The sequence below is a fragment of the Mycteria americana genome, chromosome 8, assembly GCF_035582795.1.
Source record: "Mycteria americana isolate JAX WOST 10 ecotype Jacksonville Zoo and Gardens chromosome 8, USCA_MyAme_1.0, whole genome shotgun sequence".
In the NCBI taxonomy this organism is placed as follows: domain Eukaryota; kingdom Metazoa; phylum Chordata; class Aves; order Ciconiiformes; family Ciconiidae; genus Mycteria; species Mycteria americana.
This window is the reverse complement of record NC_134372.1, coordinates 28,427,949-28,440,288: the sequence shown is the minus strand read 5'-3', so window position 1 is coordinate 28,440,288 and position 12,340 is coordinate 28,427,949. Positions and strand designations below refer to the sequence as shown.

At 47.6% G+C, this 12,340-nt stretch overlaps 1 protein-coding gene across 4 annotated transcripts in view; it reads left to right on the top strand.

Moving 5' to 3' along the window:
- The first annotated feature begins 513 nt into the window (after window positions 1-513).
- Window positions 514-12,340, top strand: part of WDR59 (WD repeat domain 59) — a 50,692-nt gene continuing 38,865 nt past the window's right edge. For all 4 annotated transcript variants that reach the window (XR_012776916.1, XM_075510486.1, XM_075510487.1 and 1 more), the window contains exons 1-4: window positions 514-680; window positions 6,074-6,123; window positions 8,042-8,177; window positions 11,681-11,766. Coding sequence is in view for 3 of the 4 variants with exons in the window: in XM_075510486.1 (XP_075366601.1) it covers window positions 627-680; window positions 6,074-6,123; window positions 8,042-8,177; window positions 11,681-11,766 (326 nt within the window). In the remaining variant the exon portion in view is untranslated. The remainder of the gene's footprint in view (window positions 681-6,073; window positions 6,124-8,041; window positions 8,178-11,680; window positions 11,767-12,340) is intronic.

Genomic DNA, 12,340 nt, shown 5'->3' with positions numbered 1-12,340 from the left:
CCTGCCCGGGGCGCGGCCGGCAGCCGGGCGACGATCAGCTGCGGCCCATGGGGCGGCGGGGGGCGGCGGGGGCGGCGCGCCCCGCTCCGCTGCGCTGCGCCGGGCACGGCCTCGCTGCCGGCCGCCGCCAACCGCCTGGGTGCTCGGCGCCGCGCCGGAGACAATAGAGGCCGGCAGCACGCATGCTCCCGCCCCCGGCCCGCCGCCCTTAACCCCTGCGCTGCTGCCGGCCGCTGTGGCGAGCGCAGGCCCGGGCCGCGGCGGCTTGCGGGTCCCTGAGACGCCGCTCCCCGGGCGGGCGCTGCCCTGCGGAGCAGAGGCCTCGACCCCCCCCTCCACACACACCCCGCTCCGCAAGGGCCTGCGGTGGGGCCGTAACCGCCCGGAGGCCGCCGCAGCGAGCCCCTCCGAGGACGCTAGGCCTACGCGGGCCCCGCTGGGCCGTCTGGGCCGTGAGGCCCCGCGGGCTCCTCGGGACACTGCCCCCGTTGGGGGGGGGTGGGGGGGGTGAGGGGAGGACTACATTTTCCAGCCGCCCCTGCGCGGTGCTGCCAGTGCGCGCAGGCGCGCTGTCGCCGGCTCCTCCTCCGCCCTGCCGGCGTCGGGGGTTGCTGGGGCGGCCCAAGATGGCGGCGCGCTGGAGCAGCGAGAATGTGGTGGTGGAGTTCCGCGACGCCCAGGTCGGGGGGGCTGCCTCCGCTGCTGCCGTGAGGGCTGCTACTCTGACCGGCCCTCGGGGGGCCGCCCCGGACGGGCCCGGCCGTTCCTGTGGGGAGCGGGTGGGGGTCCCGGCCCGGGCGGGCTTGGCGGCCCCGCGGGGCCTTTCGCCGGCTGTGCATGGGCCTGAGCCGGTCTCGGGGCCGTTTGCGCGGAGATAATGCCTTAATTCATGAGGCACTTTATTTTTCATCTTAAATAGATCTTAGGGGTTTTTTTAACTATATTGACAGGCCTAACAAGATATTACCACTTCCCACACATCTTTCCTCGTTTTTTCCTCTAAGACCATTATAGCTACTTTCTTGGCTGCGATATAAATTGTTGAGTATTGCTCAATTAGCAGGAAAAGCGGGTTAGATTTTTTTATAAATAGCAAAAAGGTCAGCTTTTGTTTTTGAAGTTGCTGGTTACAGTAGAACTCCCCTCAGAGTTTGCTTACTTGCTTTCTTAGAAGCTATTCTGAGAAATGTCATTTATTAAGACTTGGGCAGTTGCTTAGCAAAGCTGGATATGGTGGGTGAACTATGAACTACTTCAGCAGGAAATGCAGAAAGGTTAAAAAAATAGTTCTGGAAACTCTCATCTTCTAGTGTGTCCTCTTGTGCCGGAGCAATGTCAGCTCGGCATTCACCATTGCAAATAGGGGCATTGAATCCTGTGTGCTACATCCAGCCTACCCTCTGTAAGCTAACAAGGCTTTTCACTGTTGTATCTCGAAAGCTTTATATCGGTTGTGTTTTCCTCCTGGAAGAAACGTTAAAGCAGTCTTGTCTGCTATTGAAGATTTGCTCTCAGGAGACTCGTAATGAGATACAAAGGTACTCCTGGATCACAGATTCAAATTGCGTCTGGCTCAGGATATATGTGGCCTCCTGATTTGATTGCTTATTCATAATGACTGGTGTGTGGGAGCGGAGAGGGGAGAGAACAGGTGTTTCCATCTTCTTCTGCAGCAGTTCGTTTCAATCTCGCTGTTGTGCAGGCGTATACCTTAATAGAGAGGTTAACCACTGGTATTTTGGTCACTTCGGTTTACTCTGGTGGGATCTTTCTAGAGCCGTTCTGACCTATCTACTTTCTCTTATGCAACCAGAGAGCTTCAGTAGCTGGGGCTGCTAGACTACTGCTTCAAGCTAAACTCATTTATATATTTGTGCTTGAGCTTTTTTTAGGAGTCTGCATGAACATTTTTGCAGATGGGAAATCCGAGCTTGAGAAATTGAAACATCTTGGCTGTAATCATCCTGTACCAGGCTTGAGCTCTGCCTCTAGGCCGTGATATCTCCAAAATTGCTACCCCAAAACCAACTTAAATGGAAACAAGAGTCAAAAGAGTGGGCAGCTGTTGCATTTCTGCAAGCACTGCAGTTGTCTTTGTTCACCAGAGTGTGTCATGTGAAAACTACAGCACCCAACCTGTAACACTTCAGAAAATCTCTGGGTAGTTTGGGGCCAGTATTGCCTACAAGCGTCGTCTTTCTGTACAAGCTGACAGAGGTGGCAGTCTCTGTACTCTTCTGATTTAGATGTGACTCACAGGCTGTTGTCAGGCTGTCCGCGCTATCAAAAGGAGAGTAAAGCTCACCATGTCCAACAGTGAAATAATACCATTTGTAAAAACTCAGCATGTAGATGGGAATTTAGCTATGCAGGGAACTGGTCTTTCTTGCTGAGAGTTTACAGCTCTTGAAAACCAGTATAGCCTCGGCAAATTGGGTTGGTCCATTGCCTTTCAGGTGGAGAGAATGAAGCTAGATTCAAAACTAATGTAGGTTCAGACATGAAAAGGTGTTTTCCTTGGCTTGCTTAACAGAAATCAAGTTAAATGCCAAAGTAGACGTTTTGAAGTCTGAGAAGATGCTGCCTGGACTGTGGGCTTAGAGCTGGTTTTCAAATGTGCGGTACTCCTACTGTGCTTATTCACGTAATTGTTACTCATAAACAGCAATTCTAGCTAACCTGATTGTTGTTTTAGGATAAAAACTGTTTTCAGGTTGGTTTATTCAGTTTCAACTCCCCCCTTCTGGAAGGTTGTGCTGTGAAGACTGACATATCAATATACCAAGCACATTAAATGACAGCTGTTTGTTTTTTTTCCTGTTGCCTAGGTAAGACTAGTATTGTGGGGAACTGTTTATTGCCATAAAATGACTTTGTAACCCACCAGAGTAGCAGCCTCGCATGTGAAGCTTTTTACTTCATTCTGATTACTCATTACATTTTATGATGTGCCTGGAAAAACAGTTTACCAATGTTCATTATTAAAAACAATTTGTGAGGATTTACGAGATCCTGGTGCCAATACCAGAAAAAATAAACTCGTATATGAAATTATCAATCACTTTAAATTTATGAGGTTTTTTCTGCCTTGAGGAAAGATGGCCACAGCTGTATGAAGTAGTTGGCTGACTAGCTCTTCATCACATGTAGAAGTTCTGGTTCCAGTAATTGCTTTAAGTGATCCTCATTTTAATTCCTCACAAGTGAAATGTGTATCATCTGGGAAAACTTCCTTCTCCTACTTGCCTTTTTTTTTATAAATTTAGTAACCTACTTTGTTGTTTTGCAAGGTGCTGTGAAATCTAGGAAGCTGGAATTATTTATTTACCATTTAGAGATTTTAAAACTGGCTTCTTATTTACAGCACTAGTTTTAGGAATAGGAAAACCTTGCCAGAAGACTGGATTTGCTACCTAGGAAAAAACAATGAAAGCGGGTCGTTCCTGGAACAGCAAAAGCAGTGAAACTCGGCTTGGTTGGGGTATAGATGTAGGCCTGAGGTTTACTGTGGACTCCTGCTGAAACTCTGCTCCTGTCTGTGGCATTTGTAGCTCTTTCCCATGTGGACTCTTGGTCTCTAGTGAAGAATGAACTTCTTCAAGAAGGGCCGGAAGGAGGACCCGGGGAACTACAGGCCTGTCAGCCTGACCTCGGTGCCGGGGAAGCTGATGGAGCAGATCATCCTGAGTGCTATAACATGGCATGTAGAGAATAACCAAGGGATCAAGCCCAGCCAGCATGGGTTCAGGAAAGGCAGGTCCTGCTTGACCAACCTGATCTCCTTCTATGACAAGGTGACCCGCCTAGTGGATGAGGGAAAGGCTGTGGATGTTGTCTATTTGGACTTCAGTAAAGCCTTTGACACGGTCTCCCACAGCATTCTCCTGGAGAAACTGGCTGCTCATGGCTTGGACGGGTGTCCTCTTCGCTGGGTAAAGAACTGGCTGGACGGCCGGGCCCAAAGAGTGGTGGTGAATGGAGTTTACTCCGATTGGCAGCCGGTCACAAGCGGTGTTCCCCAGGGCTCGGTGTTGGGGCCAGTTCTGTTTAACATCTTTATCAATGATCTGGACGAAGGGATCGAGTGTACTCTCAGTAAGTTTGCAGATGACACCAAGTTGTGTGGGAGTGTTGATCTGCTGGAGGGTAGGCAGGCTCTGCAGAGGGACCTGGACAGACTGGATGGATGGGCCGAGGTCAATTGTATGAGGTTTAACAAGGCTAAGTGCAAGGTCCTGCACTTGGGCCACAACAACCCCATGCAACGTTACAGGCTTGGGGAAGAGTGGCTGGAAAGCTGCCTGGCAGAGAGGGACCTGGGGGTGTTTGTTGACAGCCGCCTGAATATGAGCCAGCAGTGTGCCCAGGCGGCCAAGAAAGCCAATGGCACCCTGGCTTGTATCAAAAATAGCGTGGCCAGCAGGACTAGGGAAGTGATTGTGCCCCTGTACTCGGCACTGGTGAGGCCGCACCTCGAATACTGTGTTCAGTTTTGGGCCCCCCACTACAAGAGGGATATTGAGGTGCTGGAGCGTGTGCAGAGAAGGGCAACGAAGCTGGTGAAGGGTCTGGAGCAGAAGTCTTATGAGGAGTGGCTGAGGGAGCTGGGATTGTTTAGCCTGGAGAAAAGGAGGCTGAGGGGAGACCTTATCGCTCTCTACAACTACCTGAAAGGAGGTTGTAGAGAGGTGGGGGTCGGTCTCTTCTCCCAGGTAACAAGTGATAGGACAAGAGGAAATGGCCTCAAGTTGCGCCAGGGGAGGTTTAGACTGGATATTAGGAAATTTTTCTTCACCGAGAGGGTTATCAAGCATTGGAACAGGCTGCCCAGGGAAGTGGTTGAGTCGCCATCCCTGGAGGTATTTAAAAGACATTTGGATGAGGTGCTTAGGGACATGGTGTAGTGGTGGTTTTGGCAGTGTTAGGTTTACGGTTGGACTCGATGATCTTAAAGGTCTTTTCCAACCTATATGATTCTGTGATTCTGTGATGCTGTTTGTCCCTTAGTTGGGATATGTGCAAGCAGGGGATGGGGCCCTGGTTGAAAAAACTAGATTTCTGTGATGGTTATTCTCCTGTCAAATCTGATTGAAATGGAGTGGGATTGCCATATTGTCTGTCTGGGTTTAGTGATGCTTATAAGTAGTAGCTGTGGGACATCTTGAAGTCCTGTTACATCCACGCTGAGAGTACTTAGCAGAATCCTGAACAGCAGTAGAGAGATCCTGAGCCTTCAGAGAGGTGGCTTTGAAGATGACAGCAGTTAGTTTGAAAAATATGGGGCATATTCTGATTTTGTACTGTGAATGCTAAAAACTGCATTGAAGTCATATCTATGTTTATGGGCCAAACAGTTCAGCTTTCCAAGTAAAACTTTCCTTTATTCTCTTGGCAATTAAACGAGATGATCGGCCAATTCCATTCTGAACGAAAAGAGGGGAAGACAATGTTCAAACAGTCTTTTTTTTTTTTTTTCCTCTTCTTAGGGCATTTAAGTTATCTCTTAGCCTTCTTTACAAGCAATGCCAAAGTAAATTCTGATGCCTCTTAGCCATCTCTCATTTTTGGAGATGAGCCATACACAAATGGTTGTACTTCTGTCTCCCAGTACATATATAATTAAATCTGGCCCTGCAATGGAAGAGAGAGAGATTGAGAAAGCTCCTGAGCAGGAGCGGAGGCTGATTAATACGGATTATTAGAGACTGCTGATTGAAAGGCTGCAGCTGTGATTGCCATAGCAGGGAGAAGGGAGCAAGGTCTTGGTGCTTGTAATGGTGTCTGCCAAGTCTTGTCTTCAGTTTACTGTAACAAACTCTAACAAAGATGTTTTCTGTGTGCTATCCTGCACCCCAGAATCAACCGCTACACCCCATCACCCATCTGTGGTTCTTTAAGGGGATGTTACTTCTACCATCCCTGACAGATATCAGCCTTGACTCTTACCATAGCAGTTTATACCTTGAAGATGAGCTGGCAGGTTTTCCTGAACTCCTCCCCAAAGCTGTGTGTTTGGCTGAGAAGCTTACCTGACAGGTATAATTTAGTTTTGTTCTCTGTTTCTCTTTAACAGGCGACTGCAATGTCAGTGGATTGCCTGGGACAGCGCGCAGTCCTCTCAGGGTGAGTGTGACAGTCCCCATTAGAAATGTGTGACAGTCATTTCCACAAGCCAAATCAGCAACCTTCAGGCTGACCTCAGTTGAAGGGCTGATGTATTGTTTCAGAAAGGTGCAGCTGAATTCTGTTCAAGGCTTGATGAAAAGGATTCTGGGTCACATTTCCAATGGGATACAGAGTGGAAAGCAGCAACAACAGCACAATAAAATACTGGCTTTCCTGATGCATGCTTTCCCAAATCCACTTGTGGGAGGTGGAGCATCATGAAGTACTGTTTGGATTCTGCTTGAAATACAGATTAAATAATTTCCTTAAGACAAAATTTGCCCCAAATATTCCTGTGGTGTATTTGGGCAGAGGAGCCAAGGTGTTCTCCTGCTTCTCTGCTGGTTCAGTGCAGGATGATACTCAACAAGAGCAGTAGGTGCCGTAGACTCCAAGCTGCCAGAGCTCCTAGGAGCACTTGGCATTATGTAGCCATCTCCAGGGCAAGTCTTCAAATAGCTCAGCAGTTGCCTGCCCAGCTGCCGCCTTTCAGTACTAACAGCTATTCCTGTCCCACTGTCAGTGACACAAATAGCACACCAATTAGGCTGTTCACTTCAAATTCAGGATCGCATAGGTGCAGCTGACCTTTGGTCAGTCTTAGAGGAAACAGGTCCTTTGATGCAACTTGGAGGCCCACTTGCTTCCATGTAAACTCTTAATCTGGCAGCCCTGCACAGGAATAACCAGCTTAGCAGCTGATCTGGGTCTAACTTCTTGCCTCTTCCTCCTTACACCTGCCCAGTTTCACAGCTTGCTCATTTGGGCCAACAGTGAGCTGGGGACAGCCTGTCTGCAATTCAACATTGGGTCCATGGCCCTCTGCTTTTCAGGCTTCTCCTGCATGCTCAGCAGCCCTTCAAGGTTTGCCTCCTTTCTTTTAAAGCTGTGTGAGAGCCTCAGAGGGCTCAGCATCTTCGCTCTTCAAAGTAGGAAGCCCTGAGAACTTTGATCTGGAAAGGTAGCAAAGATGTTTGTGTTCCTTCTCTTGGGAAAATTCACAGTGCTCAGAGCAGCTTATGCTTGCTACGCAGCTGATATATGTGATGCTGGTGTGGTTAATTATATATGTTTTGGTGCTGGCTTTCCATTAGAGTTCAGCTGGCTCACAATTATTTCTGGGCGGTTTATCTTGCTTGTGAGATGAATCACGCTGTGGAGGGAATGATACCTTGCCTAGCTTTGTGGGGAGTTGGCCACATCCAGCAGGACATATGAGCTCAGGTTTAGCATCATGCAAATATATCTCTGCAGCATATAGGGTTAGCTCAGGTAAGTAATATAACCAGACCAGTCCAGTATTGTGTCCACCCACATTAATAAGCTGCTGCAGCTGAGCTAGCTCTGTGCAGGTGTACTTGTACTGTCTGCAGAACCAAGCCCCCCTGACAGTGTGGTGTGGAAACACACAGCCACATAGAATCATCTTATGTTTGTCAAGGCTCATTAGCTCTTGCTCAGAGCAACCTCTCCAGACTGGTGCTGGCTCCTGTGAAGCTATTGTGTTGCACTCCCAGCCCTGTGCCACCTCGGTGCTGCTGCTGCTGCGTTAGGCAGCAAAGCATATTTGGATGTGTTTGCACCATTTCCCAGCGTTTCCTTTTGTATCCTAGTTATCTGGGGTTTTCCGTGGTCTGAGCTACACATTACATTTGCAAATCCTGTCTAATTTCAGTGTGTCTTTTCATACATTTTTTTAAATGTAGCCCTTTTTGAAGTATGTGGTCAAATGTAGTGTTCTCAGGAATAGTATTTTTATCTGTCTTGTCAAATGCTTCTCTTCTTTGGTCTTCTAGGCACAAGGCTGTGAGCTCCATGTGAGCTTGGGGTTTTGAGATCAGTCCTGTGCAATACTGCCTCTTTGTTTGTCTTGCAGCCGCCGTTTCCTCTACATAGTCAACCTGGATGCACCAAATGAAGGTCATCGAAAGATCTCCCGACAGAGCAAGTGGGACATTGGGGCAGTGCAGTGGAACCCACATGACAGCTACGCGTACTACTTTGCAGCTTCAGTAAGTTCACTCATTTAAAAGCTGTAGCTCATCATCTTCTCCGGTCTTTCATGGGTGGAATTCTACAGACTTGGAAGGCTGTATGGAGCTGGCACAGGCATGCCCCTGCAAGTCACATTGCAAGATCAAGGCCTAACTCTTACTGTGAGGGAGGTAGTTGGCTTGATGGTTCTCAGTTATGGGTCGGTCAGTGTTGAATCTAGTTTTGCTTGCTTGTCTTTTATAAAACATCTTGGCAAATAAATCGGGCATCCAAATTGTCCTTTTCTGGAAGAAAGGGAGGATATGCTCTCTTTCGAACTTCCATTCTGTTACGAGATTTGCGCACTTATTGAATTTCTTGCTCTGTGCTGTTTTGTTTTCACGTCCCTGCCTTCCTGGTGGGATGTAGTGCACCAGGCTGTCTGTAAATAGCACTAGTCAATACTGGCTCCCCACTGTAACAATCTAGGTTTGCAGATGGGCAGGGACAGAGTCAGCAAGGAGTTCTTATTCAGTGTGTGGAGAAGTAAATAGGCTGGTCTGAAGAAGCAGTAGTGGCCATCTGAGACTTGAGTGCAATTTTTAGCTCTGATCTTTACTCGGTCTATCATACTCTGTAGCTTGTTCATCCAGAGCCCTGAACTTCTGCTAGCAGCAGTCTTGGCCATCAACCACAGCGCTGCAGCAACCGGCGCTAGGTGGGTGCAGACTGTTCTCATGGCGAGGTGCCTTTGCTGCCATGTTGTATCTGCTTTTATAGCCTGAGAGTCCTGGAATAGCTGGGTTTTGAAAGTTTTAATCTATTTTTTTGAGAAAACACTTAGGTAAAGGTGGTTTCCTGGGATTTTTGTTCCTTTTGCTTCCTGGACTGGCTACGATTGAAATTAAAGGCAGTCTTAAAAGTGGACCAATGTTGCCAGTTAGGAGCCTTTGCTTGTTTGCTCTCTGACATTGCCCAGCCTGTCTCCTCCCAGCTCTGGTACATGACTGACATCTTAAAGGTGCCTTCACCAGCTGTCTGCTTCTGAGTGGAGAGTTAGTAAAACTTGCAAAAAGGTGTTCTTCAGTGCCGCTTCTGGATACAGTCTGTGAAAATCAAAACCAAGTAAGGAAATATGCTGTGCAGGCCACAAGTAGAGCAGGAAAGCTTCTTTTCAAACACACTCTGAAGGCAGTATCCAATTATCGGTTAATGCTGATCTGAGCAGGACCCTGCTGCAAAGGGGAGCTGTGCCCATCTGAGCACTCCTCTTTCTTGCTGCCCTCAGTGGATGCAGGAACCCATCTTGTTCCAGACTGAAACGAGGTGTAGTTGGCATCAAACCTTGCTGCTCCCATTTATAAATGAAGATGCTAAGATGCTGTGGTGATTTAGACATAGTTGCTAACATGCATCAGGTGAGGAATCCCCAAGATGAGATCAGGCAGCTTTTCCAGTTTGGGTCAGAAATGCCTCCTTTCCAGCCATCTCACAGTTGGCTAGCATTTTGGTGCTGATGCAGTACAGCCCTGTCCTAGGACTAGAATTTAGCCTGTCTTGTTTAGAAGTGGAAAGCAGATTTACAGCATGTGCTCAGGTCTGTGTATCCCAGGTCAGGTCTGCAGGCAGTGTGGATGTGTTTGAGGGCCATACCTAAGGGGGAAGAGATGCACTGGGAAGCTAAATCAGCTTGGATTCAGCACTGTGAAAATGTGATTTGCTGCTTCTGGACTCAAGTTGGCCATCAGTCCCCCATGAATTTGCTGTTGAGGTTGTCATATGTTCAGGTATACCATGTAAGTGTTGTAGACAGCTCTGAGGGTGCTATCCCTCTGTATCCCTGTGGATGGAAAGGGAGTGTAAAAGACTACCATCCTGTTTGCGAACAGCTTCACCTGGTTTGCAGTGCTGTTAATTGGAAGTGATGCAGGCAGAGGGGAAGTCTGCCCTTGTGTTAACGGCTTCTTATTTTTTTTGATTCTTTCCAGAAGAGCTGAAACATGTCCTCTTGCTGTGCTTGGCTGTGTCTCCCCTCTGGCTCAAGCACATTTCTGAGGACTCCTAAGCTGTCGTTTCAGAAATGCCATTGTTTTCCATCCTAGATCCTTGTTACTTCTTTTGTGTGGTCGCAAATGCTTGAACAAGAGGGTGATGAAATTGTTGGAAGTATATACTGATACTTATCACAAGAAGCACATTTTTTAGAAAATCGTGCTGGGAGGAGCTGTCATTCTCCCACACCTGGTGCTACAGGCAACACTTTCCATGTGAGATGCCCCACTAAGAGTCTGAGAAACTTCTAATGATCCTTATCTTGTAGCATCAACTCTGGAGTCCTGGACAAATCCCATTGGGTAATTTTACTCTACCCCCTTAAATCCTTCTGTCAATGAGAAACATGCAAGGAGTTTTCCTTGCCCCAAGCTCTTGTGCAGCCCTGCTGTGAGCTATTAGAGAAATGCCGTATATTATTGCTGAGTTGGGAGGAGACCTTCCATTTCGGGGAAGGCTGGAGTGTTTTATCCATCTGCAAGTTCAAATTCATATCAAGCAGCTTTGGGGTAAAAAAATGAAAAATGCCACCACAAAAACCTGTCACAAAAAATGTAAAATAAGTCTTTTCTCTATTATCTTTTCCCTCATCTACCTGTAAGTTTGAAAACAAGGGGCTAATGAAGATCAAATTTTGAAGTCATGTTATTTCTGTTTTTGCAAAATCAACACGGATTTCCAGTCATGGCCCAAAACCCACTGTGCTTGGTGCTGTATGTGCACACAAAAAGGCAATTCCTGCCCCAGAAAGATTAGAGTTGGCCTGGGCTGAAGTGACCCTTGATTGAGACAGAACATGAACTTAAAGCACAAGAACTAGTTTCAAGTAACTTTGTGTGGCTGCATTTGGGGGAGGATTTATTCCTGGAATGAATGAGGAAGCCCTAAATAATGTTGTCATTGATTCATCTGGTTTGCTCCTGTGACTTACAATTAGTGATAAGCACTTAAGGCTTTTTTTCCTGGTCTGGCAAGGACAGAAGTACCCTTGAGGAGGTGACCTTGAAGCCATTAGACTGTATTGTTCATGTTTGGCAATGGCCCTGATTATCCCAGAAGGGAGTCGAGGGAGAGTTGGGGAGGACCAGTGGTGATCCATCATCCCCCTCACTGAAAACTCCAGTTGTGAATCTGAGCAGACTGGCAGGGTATTCCTGCAGAGAGAACTTGGCCGCCTGTTACAGCATGTTGTTAGGAAATAAAAGCTCTGAGAACATAATTTCATGGAAACATTGTGCAATGTGATTTTTTTTTTTTTTTTTCCTCCCATTCTTGTTTAAGTGGATGTAATTGAAGTATAAGTTTTTGAGAGTCCTTGCAGCCTGTAGGTTCATCTTTGCTCTCCTGCTTTGGGCAAGGACTTTGCAAACTACAGTGTGACTCATTGGTAACTGAGGTTACCAAAGAGAAGGCAACCTGGTCCTGACACATGAATTCCTGTCCTACCTTGTTTGCCTGACACTGTCTCCTTTTGTCCATCTAATTTCAGAGCAATCAGCGAGTTGACCTATATAAGTGGAAGGAAGGTAATGGTGAAGTTTGCACATCACTGCAAGGGCACACACGTGTAATCAGGTGAGGAGCAAGCGATGCTGCAGACTGCTGGGTGGAAAACGATGGGTTGTTTCACAGAAGGTGAATGTTTTGGTCCTGGCCCCTCTCAGGCTCTGCTCTGAGCCTGTTTTTACTCACTTTTCTGGGCTGTACTGGCTGGCCCTCTGTCTTGCCTTCCCATTTGGAGACAACATCAGATGTGAAGCTGCTCACCCTCTCGTGGTTCCCCCCAGTATATCAACTTAGCCTTTGATGGCTCCAGTGTCATTGCCTTAGGCTGCTGTCCTTGTAATGAACAGCAGCCATCATCTGGGAAACAGATAGCAGCATGTTTGTTAAATTGAATCCCAGCTGTGTTTCTGTGTGATAGCAGCTTAATTGAAGCAGGTAATCCCAAAGATCAAGTTCAGTGTGTTATGGTGGTGCAGGGGAGATTTCTGCCTCTGGTTCTAGGAGTGTACTTTAGTGCTGGGCTGGAAATGCAGGTGAAGGACTGTTTTTACTCCAGCTCCTGACTGTGGAAAGTAATTGCAGCCCTTGAAATGGCTGGCTGGAGGCTGTTTGTGTCCCAGGTGCACCTGGTGAGCCCAACAGG